At 52.3% G+C, this 22,836-nt stretch overlaps 1 protein-coding gene across 1 annotated transcript; it reads right to left on the reverse strand.

The window, feature by feature from the left end:
• Positions 1-566: 566 nt before the first annotated feature.
• DOC2B (double C2 domain beta) lies at positions 567-21,742 on the reverse strand (the record flags this gene model as incomplete). The annotated part of the gene is made up of 9 exons (XM_080923040.1): positions 567-703; positions 1,161-1,257; positions 1,758-1,839; positions 4,574-4,731; positions 8,290-8,416; positions 8,506-8,615; positions 8,957-9,031; positions 12,809-12,888; positions 21,370-21,742. 9 exons carry the CDS (start codon positions 21,740-21,742, stop codon positions 567-569), a joined length of 1,239 nt encoding a protein of 412 aa, XP_080779166.1.
• Positions 21,743-22,836: the final 1,094 nt, after the last annotated feature.

Below are 22,836 nucleotides of genomic sequence, written 5' to 3' on the forward strand. Positions count from 1 at the left end.
CCTGCAGACAACTGGCTGGTCCTGGTATGCCTTACCCCTTTGCACTCGGATGCCCTGCTAGACTGGGAAGCCCCACCCCTGAGACTCACAGACTCTAATCTGTCCATCAATACCAAGCACAAGCAAGTCAGAAGCTCCCGCTGGCTACATTGTCCTAGAGTCTTGGGCTCTGGCAGCCCATAGTCCTCCCTCAGTGGTCTCCAGGTAGCCAGAGTACCCCAATTTCTGTGCTTGCAGCAGGACTCCACCCCTCACCTCCAATAGGTCCTCACTGTACATAGCCCTTCCTCTGGACAGCGCTGAGGCTGAGGATTCCTCCTAGCTCTGGCCCTCTTGGGTGCCAGGGGAGCTGCAACAGGTCTCATGTTGTGTTTTCCTGTCCCTCCGAGGGAGGCTGGGTGCTCTTGGCCTCCTAGCCTCCTAGCAGGGGCTGCAGTGGCCATGTCCAAGCAGACAACCTGGATCTTGCCCATTGTGAGGGCCACAGCCCTTGATGGTATCCGAGAAAGCCCAGGGTTGGACCTGTTTGGGCCGGTGGCAGGGGTGGGTGGCAGCAGATGGGACAGTCAGTCGCTGAGCACAGCCCCTGGGAGCTCATTGGTGAGTGTGTGCCAACGCTCAATTCTCTTGTCCTTGTTCTTGAGACAGTCAAACCAGTGCTTCAGACGCTCACCCTTGGCATTGATGCCCAGAACCACTCCACCTGCAGAAGACACCATAGGAGCAGCTAGGGACTCAGTGATGCCAGTGTCTGGGCCTTCCCTCCTGCCCACTTGTGTGTGGATAACCCCTAGCTTCCAGTCATACCCTGCCCACTTCACCCAGCGTTTGATGTCATGTTTTTTTGTCTACCAGGGGACCAGTGTGAGGCAGGGTTCCGTGGCACATAGTAGGGAGTGAAAAGGAGAGGAAGGGCTACAGTGGCCCACTGTGTACCAATGTCATGCCCACCAGAAACTTGCGGTCACATGAGCTCCGAGTGCTGACCCACTCAGGTGCCGACCAACATCGTTCTGTGTCACCAGACTGCCGTGAGGTCTTCTGAAGCTTCCTCCCCTCCCTGCCTTCTGTCACATGAATATGTGTAGTTTGGAGAGTGTCTGAGGGTAAGTGGTTCTTGGACAGGTACAGCTAAGTGGCTGTCCCCTCATATGCCTTACCGATGAAATCATTGGATTTTCCAATGTCATAATCCCAGACAGTGACCTCCAGGGTCTTTTTGGCCAGGTCTCCATGCTTGATCTCATAACAGAACTCCTGCTGGCCAGAAGAGGGTGTTAGAGTCGAGGACACTTGGCTGAGAGCTCTGTGATGTGCTGAAGTATTGAAGTGGTCGGTTCGGGGGTCACTCTAACCAAGCTGCCCACTTCTGCCTGAAGGGATGCTAAGCAGGCCCCTCCCTCCACCCACGTACTCTCTGTCCCTCAGGCTGCCCCCAGATGCTGCAGAGACCCTGGCTGCGATTAATTGTCTAGTGGAGTCTTTGTCATCCTCTGGGGCTGGCCTTGCTTTCAAAGCACCCCTACTTCCACCAACAGTAACCTTCTAGAAGGTTCCTTAGTCCTATGAGCTTCCCCTTGCGGAGTAGTCTGGTAGAGCCTTATCTACCATGGCTGAGGGCTCTTCTGGCAGCTGCTCCCTCTCTTACCACTTTCCAGTTCCTACAGTACCCCTTTGAAGACCAGGTCCCTCCAGACGCCCACCCAGTCCAGGGAAGTCCCACAGCTTTCATGAGGCCCAGCAGCCCCAGGCCATACCTCATTGAATTCTGGGTTTAGTGTTTTCTTCTTGACTGCAGTCTTATGCTTGGATTTCTTGTCTACATCCGGCTTCAGATATCTGGAATGATAATTGGGGGCGATTAGAGCTGGGAGAGCTGGGCGCTGCAGATGGCACTGGTAGATGCTATGGGGCTCTACCCTGGAGCTGCATCCCTAGTCACCTCTGCCCTAATCCCAGAGACCCAGCCTGCCCACCTGTGGGTAACATCGAGGTGCTTGCAGGGTCACCCAAGCACACCTTCATCCCCAGAAGAGGATGTGTCTTTTCTGTGAAAATATGATCTTTACAAAGCAAGTTTTGTTAGCCAGAGTTTGTCCCTTGTTCAGGAATTGTCATTGGTTTTCTTTTGGGGGGGGAGGGAGACATTGGGATGATTGCAGTAACAGACACTGAGCCTAAAATATTGTACATACAAGGCAACATTCTACAAACTGATTTTAGCCCCAGTCCCAAGAGCTAAGAGCTCGAGAGCACACACACACACACACACACACACACACACACACAAAAGCACCCATCCCCCACCACACACACCAGTTTTATTAAGAATTCTCACACCATAAAATCCATTTTCTCAAGTGTAAAATTCAGTTTTTCAGTATACTCCTTTGTTAGAGCCTTCAGGAAGGTTCTCTTGTGGCAGGTATCAGGGTTGATTCCTCCGGAGACATGGCAAAGCCTTTCCCTCCTTGAACTTTAATCCTCTAGGCCCAGAGAGGTGGAGTGATTGCCCAAAGGTCTCACAGCTGGCAAGAGTGACACTTGGGCTGGGTGGCTCAAAGGCTTGGGCTCACGCCTTTAATCCCAGCACTCAGAAGGCAGAGGCAGGCAGATCTCTGTACATAACGGAAGCTATGCGGTTATATCAAACATGACATCCCCAGTGTATATACTGTGTGGATGAAACTTAGGCAAATCATTCATTACAGGAGAGAAGCTCAACCAAGAAGAATCCGGGTGATGCTTGATGTGAAATCTGGGAAGGGCAATGCTACTGGGATAGACAACTGGCCAGTGGATGCCTGGAGCTCAGGAAATTCTGGGTAAGAGCAAATCCGCTGGCTTCTCATATTCTCTGGTTTTAGACCCTTAGATTCAACCAGGTGAGGGCTGGATTTGGTGGTGCATGCCTGCAATTCTAGGTCTTGGAAGGCAAGGCAGGAAGATCACAAGTTTATGGCTCGCCTGGGAAACATAGTGTGACCCTGCCTTAGTCCCTGCAAAGATGAAGGAAACTTCACTTGCACTGAACCTCTGCAGCCTTTCCCCATCTTCCTTCAGAGGACAGATAGCATGTTGACCAAGTTCCAGTGGCAGGGAGGAGCCCGGAGCCTCAAAAGCATCCTGCCAGTTTGTTTGTGCAGGTCAGCACCAAGGGAGACCCTGGGTTCTGGGTCACCCTTCACATGATCTGGAATTGGAGTTCACCCAGAAGGTTGGAACTGAACACCATTTCAAATGTCCATGTTGGTTCCTCATCCCATTTCTGTGTGAAGAGGAATGCAGTGTGACAGGTGGAGGTGACACACCCAGTGACCCTCCAGTGCTGCTGCTCTGTGCCTCTGTGTCTCCCCTCAGGAATGCTCTGCACGGCCCTTCAGTGTCTGTGGATGATGGCACATCTATACAAACTATAGATTACCTAACATCAAATGGGCTGGCATCTGCACAGAACCCTCCACGGCCTGCTATAGACTTCCAAGTCACCTCTAGATCCTCTCTGATACCTCAGCCACTGCAAATGCTGCACACATGATCTCTACTCTGTAGCTTAGGGACTAATGGCAAGGAAAAGTCTGCATGTGCTCAGAAGAAAACCTTTTTTTTTCTTTTAGATTTTTAAAATGTTATTTCATGTGTGTGTGTAAGCACCTGCATGTGTGTATGTGTACCTCGAGTACACCTGATCCCCTCTGAGACCAGAAGGTGGCAGAGCCCCTGAGAACTGAAGTTACAGGGGCATCTAGCTGAATTCTTCCCTGGCTCTTCTCAGAAGAGTATCCCTGTGAATGCAGATGACATTTATGCTATTGTGAAGCATGCCAATACTAAGGGTGGGCTCTGTGTCACTTGCCCCCTTCTCCAGAAGGCCACCCTCTTTTACCTGCCTCCCGAATCTCTGAGAGCGGCCTAACCTGGTTCAGGTCTACTCTTGTGGGGCCCAGGACACCGGTACGACCCCTAGCCAGTGTCTATTCATAGCTTTACTGACAGTGGTAGGAATGGGAGACACATGGTCTGGGCACACAGGAAGACTTGGCAAAGGTCTCTTGCCAGCTCCCCTAACCTCCTGGCTTCAGACACTGGGCCTGCCTCCTCCTAGAACTTGCTTGAAAGCTACTAGTGACCTTGTATTCCTGGACCCAGGTTTGATCTCCAACAGCAGACGTCCAGGTGTGGAGTTCACACCATCGATTGCAGCGATCACATGTGAGGTAGAGGAAGTAAGATCTGAAGATCACGTAACTTCAATTTGGCTACACAGAACATTCAAGGGCAGCCTAGAACGCATGTGACCGTGTTCCCTATGTCCAAAAGGAGGTAACTATTCTCCCTCCCAGGGGGTGAGCCTTCTGAAGGTTTCAGTTTCCCCATCTATGGAACGAGATGGCTGTACTTAACCCCAGAATCACAAAGGGAACCCAGACGACAACACCCTGGTGGACAAAACCCATTACTCCAAGGAAACCCCCTTAGTGCCTGTCATGCTGGGCTCTAGCTCCAGCCATATAGGACTCTGGTTCTCCCAGGCGAGCAGGGGAGTCAAGCACAGGCCTGGCCGCACACTCACGTTTTCACATAGGGGTCCGAGTAGCCGTTGGCGTCCATGGCAGCCAGGTGTGCACAGCGAACAATGCCCACCAGCAGGCCCTGCTTCTGTGAGCTGTACTTGAGGGAGATGAGGATGCGGCCACGCTCCTCCAGGGACTTGTCCTCTGCCTTGTCCACCTGCAGGAGAGGGTGGTCACTCTGCTGTTCTTGTCTGCTTCCACCTTCTTGGCTCAGCAGACAGCGAGGCTGTCCCTAATGTCCCTAGTGTCCACCTGCTGATGCGAGCAGATAGGGCTTGGACGTAAAAGATTCGTGAAACCCAGAGGGCTGGGGGGTGCAGCTCAATAGTATAGCAATGGCCAAGTAAGGTCCTTGGGTCCATCTCTAGCTTGGAGAGGAAGGAAGGAGGGAAGGGGAAGGAGGGAGAAAGGAAGGTATGTAGGAGGGAGTAAGCAACTTCTGCTTCCTTGAATATAAGTTTTCTGGAACACAGCTTGCCCCCCCCCCATTTCCATTTCTCCTGCAGCTGCTATGGCCCACTGCAGGAGAAATGAGTGGAAGTGACAGCGATGGCCTGGTCTGCAGGAAGTCACCCAGCCTGCTGTGCCCCTTGTCACACTCAAACGAGCCTTCTCTGTGGACTTTAGCTCTGAGCTGGTGACCTCTTCCATGCCTTTGCTCAGCTCCACCCACTCCCAGAAAGTTTGTGAAGGTGGGGTCTCCCCCAAAAGAACTTAAAAGATGGAGCTTTGCCACCTTTCAAGCCTCAAGGCAGCTGGAGCCTATGGGAAGATGCCCCGCCCCTCCCAAGCAAGCACTCCTTGGGCCTCCACATTCCATCCCTCCATGTCCTGACAGCTGGACATACTCCAGTAAAGTCATCCAGACATGCCCAGTTGGAAGCTCATGTCCCCTGAGGGTCCCTCCTCAGGCTTTTCTAGTGCCCTCTTTGGCAGCCTCAACCTTTGCTTGCAGCTGTGCTCTGCTTGGGACTGATCTGAGTTCCCCATGTGGCCATGTCCAAACCTTCCTGGAGAGGTGGGGGAGGGGGGCCTGTGACCCACAGGCCTTTCTCCAAGTTCTGTGCCCAGAGCAGACATGGCTAATTGATCCCAACATTCACCATGGCTAATTGATCCCAGCATTCACACAACCTCAGCATCCTTCTGAACCCAGTACTCAGGCAGTCATGCCCAATGGTGCCTCTGTGGGAGTCTAGGCTCTGCATGTGGTATATAAGAACAGAGATTTTCAAAAGCAGCTGGTACTACCATACTTTGGACTGTTTCATATGACAGCCAGTGAACTTGTTCTTATACTTAGAACAAGCAATATAATAGAGTGTAAAATCTAAACCACAAAAATATGTCCTTACAGTCAGAGTGCTTATCCCAAATGCCACTCCTGTGGTCCCTGTATGTCTACAAACTGGCCAATGAATAAAGAGCAAATTCAAGGGAGGCTTCGCAATGGCCAAAGATGCCTTTGGAATACTCAACACATGCTCATGCACGCTCATTCACATACATGTACACCCACATATACGTAGTGCACATGTGCACACATGCTTCATAAGCATTCATGCATCCATGTGCAGTTTTGCTTATATCTGAGGTCAGAACTGGGATGTGGGAGCTGGTAGTGCCTTCCTGAGAGGTGTAGGCCACTTGGGAAAATTGGGTCAGGTCTGCCAAGTGACATTGAAGGTTCTGCCCATCACGAATGCACCTGAGTGAAGAGAACGTTACACGAGAATGCAGCCTGAGGAAGCCATGCACAAAGGCGCAGTCTCAGCTGCTGGGCGCATTCTAAGGGTTGGACTTGGTTCCAGCTTTTGGAGTGGCCATGCTCCAGACCCTTGCCAGGCCTGGCACACAGGGGCTAAGTGCTGGGTTTCCTCTCCTTGGCTCAGGCTTTGGGGAGACAGCCATGTCCTGAACATTGGGAGATAAAGGGCTTAGGCTGTCTCTTAGCCTTGAGCATTGGGGCTCCCTAGACCTTCTGCCTTATAAACCAGAGGAAGGAGAGCTGAGGTGAGAAAGCAAACTGGAGAGTGATTGGAAAGGAACAGGCACCAAAGCTCTTGGAGGGCTCAGCTGCCGAACACAACGGGGGACCAAATTTATCCTGACATCCTGCTGAACAATTACAGTGTCTAGGAGAGAATTATGTCCTCTCTAGGCACCTCACGGCTCTCCTGGCCTAACACGCGCCAATTGAGTTGTCCTTAGTGAAGGCTCCGTAGACCTGGAACTGCCCTGGTGACAAGCCTTTGTCTCCATCCAGCCCATTCTGTCTGGTTCTTGGTTCCAGCCTTCGTCTCTCTCTGCTTCTGGCCATTCTGAGCCCAGCAGGCAGGGAGCCTGTTAAAATAACACATGCTGCGCCTTGTGCCACAGGGATGACTGTACTCTTAGTTGCTAAGGAAGCTGAGGCAGGAGGATCAAGAGTTCACTGCCGGCCAGGTGGTGTTGGTAGCCACACACCTTTATCACAGAAGCAGGCAGATCTCTGAGTTCAAGGCCAGCCTGGTCTACAGAGCGAGTTCCACAACAGCCAGAGCTGTACAGAGAAACCCTGACTTAAATATAAAAAGAAAACAAACAAAATACAAAACGAAAAACAGTTTACTGCCAATCTGAGCTATAGTGAAAGTTCAAGGCCAGTCTGGGGAATTTAGCAAGATTCTTTTTGGGGCTGGGTATGTGGGATGGTACAGTCAGTCAAATGCCTGCTATGTAAGTGTGCATCCCCAGCACCACGGAAAAGCTGGGCTTGTGGCCTACATATTAACACATGTACTCACTGCAATCACATAGACTACACACACACAGGCCTACACATTCACACGTGTACCCACTGCATTAACACTTACATAGACTACATACACACACACACATGCATACACATACACACTACATTACACACAAGCCTACACATCCACACATCTACCCACTTCACACACACTCACATGTGCACATACATGTACACACATGCACACACATGTGCACACACATGTACATACTTATACACACTACATTACACATAGGCCTACATGTTCACACAGTATTGCACTTGCACATAGACTATAGACACACACACATGTACACTCTCATAACACTGTTACATACAGGCACATACTCACATATACTATACACACACATGCACATACATACATCCACATGCACAAACTCATATACATGTTACATACAGGCCCACACATCCACACATCTACCCTCTGTATGCACACTCACATAGATCACACATACACAATGTGCACACACATGTACATATGCATACATACTACTTTACATACAGGCCTATACATTCACACCTACCCACTACACACACACTCGAATAGACTACACATACACACACATACTCATACACACTATATTACATACACATGAACATTTAAAAAATTTGTAAAAGTAAAATTTTAAAAGTGCTGGGATATAGCTCAGGTCTTAGAATTAGTCTTCAGCACCACAAGAATTGTTACCTTGCTATTTGTGGAAGGTGCAATGACCCCTTGCCACTTCTGTGACATCCCCTCCTAGACTTGTCCCCTCCACTGTGCTCTCTGCTCCATTAATTAGCTCCACTCCTGTACCGTCAACAGGCAGCAAGTTCCTTCCATCTCCCTGCAACAGTGCCTGGAACGCAGTATTGGCACATAGTAGCTGCTCAGTAAACTCCTGCACAGCTGGGGTGCCGGAGGCTTCCTCCACTCACCGGCAGCTGCTTCTCCAGGCAGATGCTGAATGTCTTGGTGTGGTTGGGTTTCAGCTTCTTCAGGGGCACTCGTGTCTCTCCGATGAACTCATTGTGGCGGAATTTGTCCTCATCACACACGGAGATCCTGGGGGTGATTGGCTTCCACAGTCAGTGGGAATTCACAAGTGGTAGGGTGTCCCCAGGTTGGGTGTAGGCACAGGGGCCCTCACCCACCTCAGGGTCTTTCGGATCATGTCCTCATCCGTGATCCCGTAATAAGTGAGGGTCTCATTCCACGAGGGGTTCAGAGTGTTCCGTAGAGTTTTTGTTCTGAGCTTATTTGCCTGGAAAAAGACAAAGCGATCTTATTTTGGTCCTGAATGAGCGTGACCTCAGGGCTGGCAGGCCTAGGCCTTCCATTCACACATCTGACATAGCGAAGGGGACCTGAGGCAGAAGGTGAAAGGACACTGTTCATTAGCTGACTTAAAACCAAGCTTATTGGAGGCATGCGAATGGCCCCTGTGGTCACAGAGGTCATTAGCAGAGAAAGGAGCCAGGGGAGAGACAGGACTGGCTCAGCTGGGAGCTCAGCTGGGGAAGTGCGCAGCCTCTACTTGGAAAGGCGAGGGAGTGACTGGACATTCTCTGGAGCTCACTTAGCAGATAGGCCAGGGACCCTCACCTTGCTGGCTCCGGGCAGCAGGTGCAGTTTGACATAGGGATCAGCCAGTCCGTTGTGGTCCATCGGCTTCAGGCCCTGAGCAGAGACGGGGAGTTGGGAGAGAGGAAACAAGAGGCCTGCTGGGTGGGGCCTCCTCTCTGACATATCCAATCTCCCTGAAGATAGATCCAGACAGTTCTGGTATAGGCTTCCCTCCCCCACTTCTGGCCCCCAGGGTCCTTTTTCTTCCTTCTTGACAAACTGAACCCAGAAGACACACATCATTCTAAACTTGGAGAGGCCTGTCTCTCTCCCCACTTTCTAGACACCACTCCTTGTTGGTTCTTCCCTCCCTCTTCCACCCCAAGTCTCCACGATTGGCTGTATACTCATCCCTACATTTTTGTGGATGCTGGGAAAGAACCTCATTCCAAGTCTTGGAGGTCAGCGGCAACTGTCATTTCAGCCAGCGTTTGCTGGCTGGTGTCTCTAGAAGTCACAAGCTGCCTGCCATGGAGTGTCTTTCCACAAGATGGCACCCCTCACTAACTTTGACTTTAGTTTTTTGTTTTGTTTTTTTTGTTTTGTCAGCCCAGGAATGTACAGCTTAGGGCAGGGGACTCACAGGGGCCTTAACTAACCTGGGAATTATGTTTACTCCCCTTGATGCTGAAGGCCTAGGGGGGTGGGGGATAGGGAGGCAGCAGAGGTGTACATGGCCTACATTCCAGATACACACATCTGGAATGGCTCCATTCCTGGCCAGGTGCCTGTCGTAGTTTGAATATGCTTGACCAAGGGAGGGGCACTATATAGAGATATGCGGCTTTGTTGGAGAAAGTGTGTCTCTGTGGGTGTGGGCTTTAAGACCTTCGTCCTAGCTGCTTGGAAGCCAGTCTTCTAGCTGCCTTCTGAACAAGAGATGGAACTCCCAGTTCCTCTAGCCCCACACCTGCCTGGACACTGCCATGCTCCCACCTTGATGATAATGGACCTAACCTCTGAACCTGTAAGCCAGCCCCAATTAAATGTTGTTCTTTATAAGAGTTGCCTTGGTCATGGCTCCTTTCACAACAGTAAAACCCTAAGACCCATGTTCCAGATCTTTCTTCCAGCTGGCATGCTAGGATGGCAATGAGGCTGCTCTGCCCATTGGCTCTCTAGTCGACAATGTAGCCCCTAATGTTACTTTCACACTGTGTACCTAGCAGGTCTCTAGGCAGCCTAGAGCACCACACACTGGGGTAGAAGCAAGGATGACGGGCTCAGCTAGAGGCTGAGTTCATACAATGACTCTAGCTCAGGCTGCCTCCCTGTCCCTGAGTCTGGGGTATGCCCTGCAGGACCTCCTCCCCAGGAACTGAGTGAATCCAAGAGAGGGGCAGTAGGCTGTGTTCAGCCACAGGTAAGAAAGGGGTGTCTCAGACAGATCCCATCCGCTTATCGTGTTTTCGAGGGATAAAAGCAGGTGCCAGACTCAGAGATGGGTGTGGGGGGGTGTGTGCTATGTGGGGCCATACTACTAACATTGGGGTGACAGAGAGGACCTGGACTATAGAGGTGGACTCCCCCCAAGCCAAGTTCTTGTCCCTGCACTGTCTAGAGGCTACTGTTTGCTAGGTATTAGGGACTGGAACCTTTTGGATAATCAAAGCTGGGGCTCTTAGTGCTCAGCCTAGAGAGACACTGCATGACTTTGTCCCTCCAAGATCCCTGGAGACAATGGGGAGGGGCATCTTGGGCCAGTGAGGAGAGGCAAGGGGAGACAGGCGGCTGTTCTGAGGGCAAGGTGTTTCAGTTTGGCAGGCTGAGTGGGCCCAGTATTCTGCTGCTAAGTTTCACATGTGTGATATTTTGTCACAGAAGTAACACTGGTCTCCCAGAGCTGTGGCTCTGTTGGGGATTTCCTAGACACTGCTTGGAAAGGTGGGCCCTAAGTTTACCTGTGGGTAGATGTGTCTCCAGACAGTACCCTGCAAGACAGTGTTAGACAAAGTACCGGATGGCAAGTGTATTATTCCTACCTGGCTCATCTGTCATACCGGGTGTGAGGTGAGTCCTGTTACAGATAACAAACTGAGATACATCCTCTCCTGGGAGGTGGTGACCAAGTGACCTGGTTAGTTTGATGTCAACTTGACAGGAGATGGGCTCATTTGAGAAGAGAAAATGCCCCCACTGGATTGGCCTATGGACAAGACCATGATGCATTTTCTTGATGTTTGCTGTGGGAAGACCCAGCTCACCATGGGCAGTGCCACCCCTGGGCTGATGGTCCTGGGCATGTCTAAGAAGAAAGAAAGCCCTGAGGAGCAAGCCACTAAGCAGCACTCCTTGCTGGCCTCTACCTCCCTGGATGATGCTCTACAAGCAGGAGGACAAAACAAGCCCTTTCCTTCCCAAGTGGCTTTTGGTCAGTGTTTTCTCATACCAACAGAAGATTCACTAAGACACCAAGTCAGGGTGCAGCCTGGGAAGTCCATATACCATGGATTCCCATGAGGCTCTGAGTGTGAACCCTGCTTCAGTTTACACCCCGTGGCTCCCCTCGGGGGCCTCAGTATTTCCCAGGCCTGTCCTCTTTTTTTGTAGACACTTACGGAGAAGAACAGGGCATCCATGGTTCATGGGCCTCTGGTCCTCATCTCTGTGTACACCAGCAACCATGTAGATTTGTGCTCACAGGCACACACACACACACACACACACACACACACACACACACACACACACCTGGAGCAGGAAGAGGGCAGCAGGAACCCTAAGCTTTGAGATGGGGGTAGGGAAGCTGGTCTGTGATCTGGCAGCTGGTCCCCAAGCGTGGATAAGTTCTGCTGAGCAGGGAAGAGTAGGATGGGCTCTACCTGGCCCTGTAGCCTGCCTCTCCCTTGCCAGGCTGGGGTCAGCAGGTGCTCAGCTCTGTTCCCTAGGCTGTCACAGCCTAAAAAAAATCAGAGGAGTGAGCAGGGATGCAGGATGGAGTAGCTGGGCCTTCAACTACCCAACCTGGGCCCCAATGTAGATGGTTCTCATAATTGGCCATGGCAGTTCACATGAGTGACTCAGGCTGGGTAGAGATATGGCATCGAGTGTCCCTGTAGGCACAGAGCCAAGGGCAGCCCCTCAGTGGCAAGGCAAGTCAGAGAGAAGGGCAGAAAGATACTAAAGGTTGGGGGTGCTGGGTGAAGTCTAGGCCAGGTAGCACTTGGAAGCTATTCCGTGTGTGCTGGGCTGACCTAGGCCCCTCCACAGCCCTACAAGGGTCTCTAATGGCCACACGGGCCCTTACCTTTCTGGAAAACATCAGCTTTGGCACCTTTCTCCCAAAGGGAGCAATGTGAAGGGAACAATATGGTTGAGACCACAGAAGAGACAAGGTTCAAAAGCAGAGCCACAGAGGAGCCCAGGGAATAGGGTCTGATTGGCCACTCTGGGTCTACAGATGTCCATGACTCTCCACAGCAAGGCTCAGAGGGCCTCTGGGGCTCAGACCCAATGGCTACACCCTGCCGAGAGCCAACTTCTTCAGTGGCATCTGTGGCTTCCAGCATAGGAACTTCTTAGGGACTCTAGGAAGCCTAGGGGGTTGAAACTTTGGAGTGGAGAGACCCAGGAACAGTGGAATCCAACTTCCTTCGCTCCCCCTATCTTCCCCCCTTCTCAGCAGCCCCTCCCAGATTCTACAAGCTGTCTGGCTTTCTGTGATCCCACTCCACCCCATTCTGAAACTAATTGCTTTACTGGGCAGGGCCAATCTGGGAATCGGGCAGCTGTACTCCATAGAGCAGGGACATCAGGAAAGCCTGGGCAGAAAGGATGGGCAGGACCCTGCCTGCTTCCTAAGCCCCAAGCTGTCGCTGGCGCACGGCCTACCTTGGCCTTGCTGATGGTGCAGTGTAGTGCGTTGTTCTCCTGGTCATAGAGCAGACTGAAGTCCAGTGTACCCAGGGCAGCTGTGGGAGAAGAAGGGTGGGTCACACGCTGGCCACATGGGAGAACTGATACACTCACCCGTGTGGCTTCAATAGCCACAGTATTATTACTTTACACGTGTTTATTTGTACATGTCTATGCACATGTATGTTCCAGGATATGCATTGCGGAGCCAGAGGACAAGTTTCAGGAGTCGGGTTTCTCTTTCCACCATGTGGGTTGTGGAACTTTGAGTCTTCAGACTTGGCTGCTGAATCATCTTACTAGCCTGACAGTCACACAGTTTTCTCCCCTCTTCCCCCCCCACCCCCTATCCTGGAACTGAAGTTGGCCTCGAACTCACAGTGATCAGCCTGCTTCTGCCTCCTGAGTACTGGCATTAAAGGTGAGCACCACCACTGCTTCCTGGTGCATCACACTGTTTTTCGAGATTATTTTGGTGGCACCTGCTTTTAATTCCAGCACTCGAGAGGCAGAGTAAGGTGGAGCCCTGTGAGTTTGAAGCCAACTTGGTCTACAAACTGAATTCCAGGTTAGCCAGAGCTACAAAGTAAGATCCTCTCTCAAAAATAAATATATAAATTAGTAAATAAAATTTATTTGGAAGAGCCATAGGGCAAATATGCCCATCACAATCCTCAGATTATGTGAACATGGGGGGCTGGAGAGATGACTCAGTGGTTAGGAGCACTGGCTACTCTTCCAGAGGTCCTAGATTCTATTCTGAGCACCCACATGGTGGCTCACAGTTATCCGTACCTCCAGGTCTGGGGATCTGACAGTCTTCAGAAGAAGAAGCTTCTATGGGCACCAGGTACCACATGCAGACAAAACACCCATACACATAAAATAAATAAGTCAGTAAATAATTTAGAGAATATATGAGCACGAATCTGTGAGTGAGCTGGTTTCCTGGCACGCCCCCATGGTGCACAGTGTACACTCCGTTCCCATGGACACTAGCTGTCCCCAGCTTCTGTTTTCAGGCTGCTGCACAAACTAAAATGTAAAATTATTTTTGCTCCTAAATGGCTGGAATTAGCTAGAGCAAGCACAATATGGTTACAAGGCTTAGTGAAACCACATTAGGATGGCACTAAGGCCATTTTAAATTACACAGATGACTTTCATATGGAGATTAAGGAAGTGGACAGACCCACAGTGCTGAGGCCCAATGGAAGTTGACTTAGGGTGGAAACACAAGTTCAAAGTCACCATCACCAGCCCAATCTACAGGTCTCGGAAATAAAGCAAAGATGTTGACAGGAGTGTGGTTTGGGAGCAGATGGATGGCCTAGCCTGTACTGGGCCTTTGGTTATACCACAGCTCTGCAAAATAAAACAAACACCTTGAGTTCTACTAAAGACAGAATAAAAGTCTACGTGTGTTAACAGCATAACCCTTCTTGACAGGTAACAGGTGAAGGTTTAAGGGTATAAGAAGAATCACAGGGCAAACGTACTCATCACAGGCCTAGGGTGTGTCATTTACTAACTATAGATCTAGTTTAGTAGTAGCAGCCCCAGGTTCAGTTCCTAGAAGGAAAAGTTACCAATAAAGAATGTTACTGTCTGCAGCTCAGTGGCTAGCTCTGTGCTAGTTGAGCAGCTTTAACTGTCAGCCTCTTTATCTCTCCTGCTGAAACAAACACTCAACCCAGGGAGGGACCGTTCCTGTCACTACTGGATCAGGAGGCTCACAGATTCTGGGTGGATTACCTAAATCCCATACTTGGTAACCTGATCAAAACCAGGTTAGGTGGCCCAGAAAGGGGCTCTCAAACCCTCCTTTGCACTGTCTGTCCTGTCCCATGGAGGTGCTATTGTATACCAGACAGCTTGGGTACATTTGCCTCAGTTTCCCACACACAGGCAATTAACACAGTGATATGAGAAGGCAGAGGACAGGCTCTGAGAGGCTGACTGTTGACTGAGCCCCCAGGTGACAAGTGACACCACAGCTTCCTAGTCTCCCAGGCCATTGGAGATCATAAGCAGGCAGTGACAAGCCAGCTGGGTCCTCATGCCTCCAAGTCTTCAAAGGCATCAGTAAGTCCCAAGGGCCAGGCAGAGGACACAACAATAATTGGGTTCAGCTGCCACCTTAGGAACAGTCACTTGCTACAGCTGTGGCCTGCCATGTCCCAAGGGTTCCTAGGAAGAGAGCTAAGGGGTGAGCAAGGGAGACCTGTGAAGTCCCCAGACAGCAAGATACACATTCTTCAATATTTTAAAATCCCCGATTTGCTCCAACTGTTGGTCAGGTATCACATTTGTCTGGTAAGCCAAGAGCCATGAGCGATTCAAGAAGCTCTCGGGGCCTCAGCGTGAATTGGGCTATCGGGGGAGGTGTCTTGGAGGAAGCGATGCCTCACTCGAGACAAGAGGAACCAATAGATAGTAGTTGGCCAACAGTATGAGGGACTTAGAGGGGATATCATAACCACAGGCATCTGTGATGGTGGCTGAATGGGTGCTGGGATGAGTGACGGGCTGGGCTGGGCCTCTGTCCTCATCAGGGTTCTGCTCTGGACTCCAAGCTGGGCCTGCTTTTACTAACAAACCCATAGCCACACCATAACACCCGTCCATGTCTGGGGAGAATGGGTACAGCGAGGGCTGCGCTCTTTGTTCTGAAAGACACGTGGAAATGTGTTGGGTGTTTTTTGCCTCTTTCTTCGGGGCACTTGTGAGTGTGGAGAATGACATCTGCTGTTGCACTCCACCGGTTCAAATCCCAGCTCAGCACGTTCTTGTGGCATGACCTCACCTCAGTTTCCCCACCTGCAACCTGGAGATAACTATAACTACTTCCTAGCACATGGGGCTCCTTGGGGAATTATAGGAACAGCAGACACACTTTGATGATGGTTCTAGAGCACTGAGTTTGCCTTGCTAGGGACTTCCCGGAAGGGACTGCCTTAAGCTTGATACACCCCTCTCCCTGCCTTTGGAAACACAATATGGAAGCAGATTCATAGCTATGACTACAGTGATTCTGCTGTGGGCCACAGTCACAGCCAGGCAGAAGGGATGTGAAGTGATTGCTTCATTCGGGGTTCCTCTAGAAGCACAAACAGCTCTTTCTCCCATAAACCAGGTAATACTTGTAAGAACTGTGTTCAGACTAAGACAATACTGTAGTGAGCTGCAAGTATTTTCCCCTAGTGAAAAATGCATGCATTAGTGATCACCACACTGGATTCTTTGATGCATCATCCTCTCCCCCTTCCAACAGGTATGCAGGTGAGGATACCATGGGTGAGAAGGCTACAGATGAGGATGCTGTAGGAGAGGATGCTGCAGGTAAGGATGCTGTGAAGTTGATATAGGAGAAGATGCTGAGGGTAAGGATGCTGTGAAAGAGGATGCTGTGGATGATGGTCCTATGGGAGAGGCTACTATGAGAGAAGACACTAAGGGTACTGCAGTGAGGCTGCTATGAGTGAGAAGGCTACAGATGAAGATGCTGTGGGAGAGGGTACTGAGGGTGCTGCAGGTGAGGATGCTGAGGGTGAGGATACTGCAAAGCACCATCACCTTAATATCAGCCACCCAGCTGGGCTTCTGCAACATCATTCTGCACAGGTAATGGCTTTGCATTGTAATCAGTTGGCATGATGTCCAGTTCAAGCTACCTGCACCCTGAAGACCTCACCCTATGAGGGCAGAATGCTGCCCTAGGTACCCAGGGGACCAGCAAACAGCAGATGGTCAGTGCTCATGGTAGAGCCATTCGAATAGCTTTGTAGCCCAGTCACTTCCCAGGAGGAGGGATCTGGTGTGATTCCAAATACTCCATGATGTCTGCTTGTGTCCCAACCCCAGAGGATGAGACAGGGAATATGGAGGACTGTCTCCTGAAATACTAACATCTGTTACCACCATTAGGGAAGGAACAGTGTGTGCCCAGTGTATGGCCAGAAAGTGTGATGCATGTCTAGTGCCACCAAAGTCCTAGAAGAAATTCTATCTTGTCACTAAAAGCATGGTCACCATTTGGAGAGACTGTGTGAAGGAAGGGCACGTGACCCAAAGTTTGCCCTTTCCGTTTGTAGAAATGAGGCTCAGAGGGGGAGGTAGCCAAGTGAGGGCTGCCCAGCAGAGCTGGAATTTTTATCTTAAAGTCTGTGGCTCCCTGAAGGTTTTTCTTCCCCATTTTGTGTGTAACTCAAGTCCTGAAGATGCAGCTAGAAAGAAAGAGAGAGAGGGAGAGAGAGAGAGAGAGAGAGAGAGAGAGAGGAGGAAAAGGAGGAGGGAGAAGAAGAGAAGAAGGGACTGGGGACATGGTCAGCGGTAGAGCCCTTGCCTCATATGACCAGGCCCCTGGGTTTGAGCCTCAGCACTGGGGTAGGGTTGGAGACTCAGCACTAATCTCAAGGGCCTGAGAAGAGTGGCAGTGGTGGTGACAATAACAGGGCCCAAAGGACAGGAGAGTGTGCCTCTCTGTAAGCCCCAGGATCTCGAGGGCCTTGCCCTTACAGCCACTCGGATCATGGGCCCTGATGAAAGTTTACATCTTTGGAAAAATAATGAAGGTTGGTCACTAATGGGCCTCTGAGAGTTGTCACTGACTTGCTGATAATTATAGCGCTTTAATGGGGCTAATTCAGAGAGAATCGAGCACACGCCCCTGTTGCTTCCTCCAAGGCTGAGCGTTCCCCAACAGGGCCCGTGCAGACAGGCACCTGCAGTGACCTTGGTCTGCACTTGAACTCGCTTGACCGGTCCACCCTGGGAATCAGAAATCTGTTCTTTTTGTTTTGTATTTGGAAGAAAAACATTAACCTCTAAAACAGTTTCACGGGGCTGATGAGATGGTTCGGTGGGTAAACGTGCTTGCTTTGAAAGCCTGTCGACCTGAGTTCAATCCCTGGGATGCACGTGAAAGTCGAGGGAGACAATGGACTCCACAGAGTTGTTTTCTGACCTCCACATGTGCGCTTCACACACACACACACACACACACACACACACACACACACTAAAAATACAACAAAATGTGTTTTTTTTAATTGTCAAGAATGTATAGAAAATTATCAAACCTGACTTGAAAGCACCTTATAAGTGGGGAGACTGAGGCACTGAACTAGGTAGGCACTGTGGGGGGGGGTGCACAGAGTAATTAATTATACATCGCTACTTCGTGGAGTCTAGAGACAGAGCTGAGACTTTATTTCCCCTATCCCCTGCTTCAAGTCATTCAAAAGTCTATTGAGCTGAGACATCCTTGGTTTGGCATTTATGCCTTTCTATATGATCACTGTGATCAGCTCCTCCCCTTTACCTCAGACACTTGGTTCTACTGTGCCCCGGACATTTCCATTTCTTTGCTGCTCCCTGTGACACCCCTTCACTCTGCTAGCCTCCTTTCCCCTTCTCCCAGCCTCAGAGCTGAGGCCTCTGCGGATGTCTGCCTCCCTCTCCCTCATGCTGGTCTTCTTGCTGGGTTTCTATGGGCATCCTAAGAACAGAGACTGTGGTCCAGCCCGTGCTTGGACCTCTGTATGGTGCCCTGACACACCACTAGCATTATACTGTTGAATGTGACAGAATATGATGGAGACCCAAAGGCATTCTGGGAGAAGGAAGAGGCACGAACATCAGTAACTAGGATCTGCCGTGCCTGGGAGAACCTTCTAGAAAGACCTGACAATGGTTCCCCACTTCACCCTTGCTCCAGAGCTCCGTGGGCTCCTGTCCTGACCTAGCTGAGTGAATCATTTGGGAACATGGACACGTGATGCAATTCTAGCCAATAAGACAAAAGGACAAGCCTCCTGGGAACTTCTAAGAGAGATTTTCTGGATCCTAGACATGAGAATAGGAAATATTTTATTTTAAATCAGATCTAAGACCTTATATATATGTGATGCCTGGACCCACAGCAGCCACCTTGGACCATGAGGGTCTCTGTCTTTGCTGGTGGATTCTGAGACCAAAACTGTGACTGTGTTTTGTATCAGATATTCCTCATCCATATGCCCTTGGGAATAGAGAACCTGCCCTGGTTTTCAGCCCTAGAGAGAAAGAGCAGGCTGAGAGGAAGGACTGACAGAAGCCTCATCACCAGGGATGCTGGAGGGCTGCTCCGGTTTACCACGGTGTCTGCAGCAGGACCTTTGCTGCTCTGCTGGTGTGAGCTATTTTAAATTGATTTCATGGTACTTGCAGTTCAAAGCCTCTTAGTCACTGCAGCTTTGGGGTCTGCGGTCCCTCTGCACATGGGGAGCAGGTAGTTTGGGATACCTGGGAGCTGGGGCCTAGGGTGATGCTGTGTCTTCTTCACTAACCTCCTAAGCTCAGCAGAGAATGAGGTGTGTGTGTGTGTGTGTGTGTGTGTGTGTGTGTGTTTTCATGTGTCCATACTTGCATACTTTGAAGTGACCAGCAAGGGAGGGGCTTTAAAGAGGAGGACAAGGCTAAGCAAACAGGCTGTTTCTGCACCTCTGCTTGGACAACAGAGCAACCGCCCTCATTTCTTTTTGTCTGAACAGATAATCCAATAATTAGAGCAGCAAATAGCATAACCCTGGCTAAAGCCATAATGAACCATCTGGCTTGAATCACTTAGGCTTATTCTAAGAGATCTGGTTGTCAGAGCTCAGAGGGCGTACAGCCTTGGGTGCCAGGTACAGAGTGGTCCTTCTCAGGATCTCCTCACCCGTGAGAGCCACAGTTCTTGTGCTCTTTGCCCTAATGAGACGCTCAGCTTCATATCCACTTCCAGCTCTGCAAGCTCCTGGCCTCTTCTCCACACTTTGTTAGTGTATCACGGCCATCTGGGTGTGGCCAGCCCCTAGTTTCAGTTGGGAAAGCTGTGTCTAGGACCCAACTCATGTGAGCCTGTCTCCAGCTAGGACACCTGTGGCTTGAGCCCAGGGACTCAGCATGGCTCCCATTTGCTCCACTCCCAGCTCCTGAAAGAGTTCTGAAAACACCTGAGTTGACAGACCAGAGGTAGGGTTTCCTGCCTGCTTTATTCTTTCTGGTGGGTTTCAGGGCAGCCAACATGACTAGGTTTCTTCCCTCTTGGCCTTATGTCATTCCTTGAGCTGCTATGGCACCTGGAGGGTGGCCTTCGGCTCAGGCACAATCTTTGTTCACCTGCTCACTCCCTAGGCTGCAGACAGAATGCTGGAAACGAGAACCCCTTCCTATGTTTTCTTCCCCGGATGCCTCTGGATCCCACTAAGGGGGCTAACTGTGGTCCTACTTAGGGCTTCCCCAGAGGGCAGCCAGCCCGGATCCTTGCAGAGAGTGGCAGGAACTGGGCAAAGAGTAAATCCAGGGCGCAGTTCTGCAGACTTTAATACATTCAGCCCACCTAGCTTCCTTCAGCCTGCGGCAGAGCAGGGGGAGAGGTCAGCCTTTATGTTTGGGGGTAGAGCCCCAGTATGCCCTGAGTTAGAAGGTGCAGGCCTAGATCACACACAAAAGGCAGTGTTCCCAGCCCAGGCTTGATCCACCTCTGTTGATGGGCTCCCCGAAGTGAAATGTGGAGTCTGTCCCCAGGGTGACACTGAGAACTCCCAGCCTCAGCATCCATAGGCCCATGCTATACTGGGGAACGTCCAGACCAGGCATAACTACCAGTGTTGTATAGAGGTGGGGTTGCTTTTGCTTTGGGGAAATCGGTATGGTATCACCCAATCCCACGGTCCCATGGCACCCATGACTAGGTTTTGAGGCAGGCTCTGTTTTTTTCTAAGTGAACCAGGGTGACAGCTGGGCTGGGGCCCTTCCTTGTAGCCACCCCTAGGTGCAGTCCCAGACCCCAGCAAATTCATGGGACGGGCGATGGGACTTCTTCCCTCCTTGGCTTCCTGAATGGTTCCTGGTGGGCCGGGTCAGGCACCCTCAGGGACCACACAAGACACTAGGAGAGGTCCTGGCCTGGCTCGGGAGACCCTGTTGTCTGTTGTCTCCCTGGGCCTGAGTCCGAGAGGAGGGGGTGCGGCTAGGGACCCTCCTGACTAGGGAAGCCGGCGTAACAGGTGGGTAAAGGTCCAGGGCCAGAGCCAGCGGGGTCCGCGGATGCTGGAAGAGGAACCGCCAAGGTTTTTCCAAAGGACAAGCGGCCCCGCGGTCCTGCTTCTCGGCCGGCGCACCAGCAGAGCCGTGGCGCGGTGCGGGCCACCGGGCCCGCCCCAGTTACCGCAGGGTCCCCAGCTCTCCAGGTGGCCACCCCGGGAACGCCCGCACAGGGCTCTGGGGCCGGGAGCGACCGCGCGGCCCGCAGCAACTGGTGTCTCTCCGGGGCGCAGCTCCGCCCTTCTCAGGAACAAAAGCCGCCGCCCGCGCTAGAGCTCCGGGTGAGCGGGCCGAGAAGGGGTGCGGGGCTCGCCCCGGGGAGCGGAGGCCTGGAAACGGGGCACCCCCAGAGGATGCCCCCAAACTTCCCAGCTCTCGCGTGCCGGTGTACCGGGCGGCGGCGGCGTTTGCCCTGCGGGGACCCGGGTGCTGGGAGGGGGCGCGCGACCGGCGACTGGGAAACTTACTGCAGTCGTCTGACTCGTAGCCGTCGGCGTCGGGCTCGTCCTCGGGGGGCTTGGCGGGCGGCCTCGCGGGGCTGGGACCAGGGCTGGGGCCTGGGCTGGCACCGTAGGCTCCGAAGAGCTGGTCCACATCTTCATCCTCCTCGCGGGCGCCGTCGGAGGGGCTGCGGGGGCCGGCGCTGGCTGCGGGCGAGCGCGCGGGGGCGTCCAGGGGCGTGGGGGCGCGGGGCGCAGCGGTGGGGGGGAGGCCCCGCGGGAAACGGGGGAAGTAATCGGAGATCTGCTTGATAGGCCGGATGGGCCCGGGACACACGTCGATGGCCATATGCTCCTGGATGCTGATGGTCGCCTTCTCCCCGCGCCTCCGGAGGGTCATGCAGGCAGCGCCGCCGCGCGCGGCCCGGCCCGGCCCGGTGTGACCCCGGCCCGGGGGTAAGTCAGCGGGTCTAGCGGGGCGCTGCGGGGGCTACGGGCATCGCCGGCGTGGTCCCCGGACGGCCCTGTCGCGGCTGCAGCCTGCTCCGCGGCGGCCCGTGCAAGTGAGTGCGGGGCTGGCAGCAGGGGGCGGGCCCAGCCCGCGTCACCCGGCAGCAACCAAGCGGTGAGTGTGCGGGCTGCGCGCGCGGGCGGGCGGGCTGGCGGGCACGGAGAGAGCGAGGGAGCGAGCAAGCCGGGAGAGCAACCACTTCCTCGCGCTCACACGGCGCGCTCACACACGCGGGAGACGCGCAGGGCCACTCAGAGCCTTCTCTCACTTAGGGTCGCAGACTGCGCCCCGCGTGCCACTCTTTCCGCGCCGTGTGCCAGCCCATGAGGGGCTGCATTCACTCTCGTGGGACAGGCGCAGGTGAACGGGGCATTGCAAACACACACACGCACGTGTAGAGACACTCAGTGGAAAACATCACCCATTCCGAGCTCCAGGCTTCAGACACATGCAGTGGTGGCAGATGCTGTGGCACAGTGCGCCTCCCCAGCACGCACATGCACACAAGAAACACATGTTCTCAAGGATGCCCAGGGCACAGTCTTCCGTGCTGGGCTCTAGTAACAGAACCCAAAGCCATAGAAGCCATTTGAGGAATGTGGATAGGAACTCCTCAACCCCCCCTCCCTTTAGTACTGGCAGGTGGGCAGGCCACAGGATTACCCTCTCGGGAAGTCAGGAACAGGCTGTTTACATCCCAGCGGGACAAGTGTACCCTGGGCTGTCCCAGGACACTGTTGGGACAGTCTGCTCACTTCCTTTCAGGTCACATGCAAACAGGAGCGTCTATGACCTGGGACAGGCTTCTCACTAAAGGACAGGCTAGGTGAAGACTTGGACCGGGGCATGGTCAGGATGGACAGAGGGGACAGGACAGGGCCGAGATTTCCTGGGGTGATGATTGAGTTTGGGAGTAAAGGCAAGGTGCTGCCTGGCCCACACTTGTGCCTCCTGTGGTGGCCAGGCGACTAAACAAATCCCTG

This window comes from Micromys minutus (assembly GCF_963924665.1).
Source record: "Micromys minutus genome assembly, chromosome: 10".
NCBI lineage: Eukaryota > Metazoa > Chordata > Mammalia > Rodentia > Muridae > Micromys > Micromys minutus.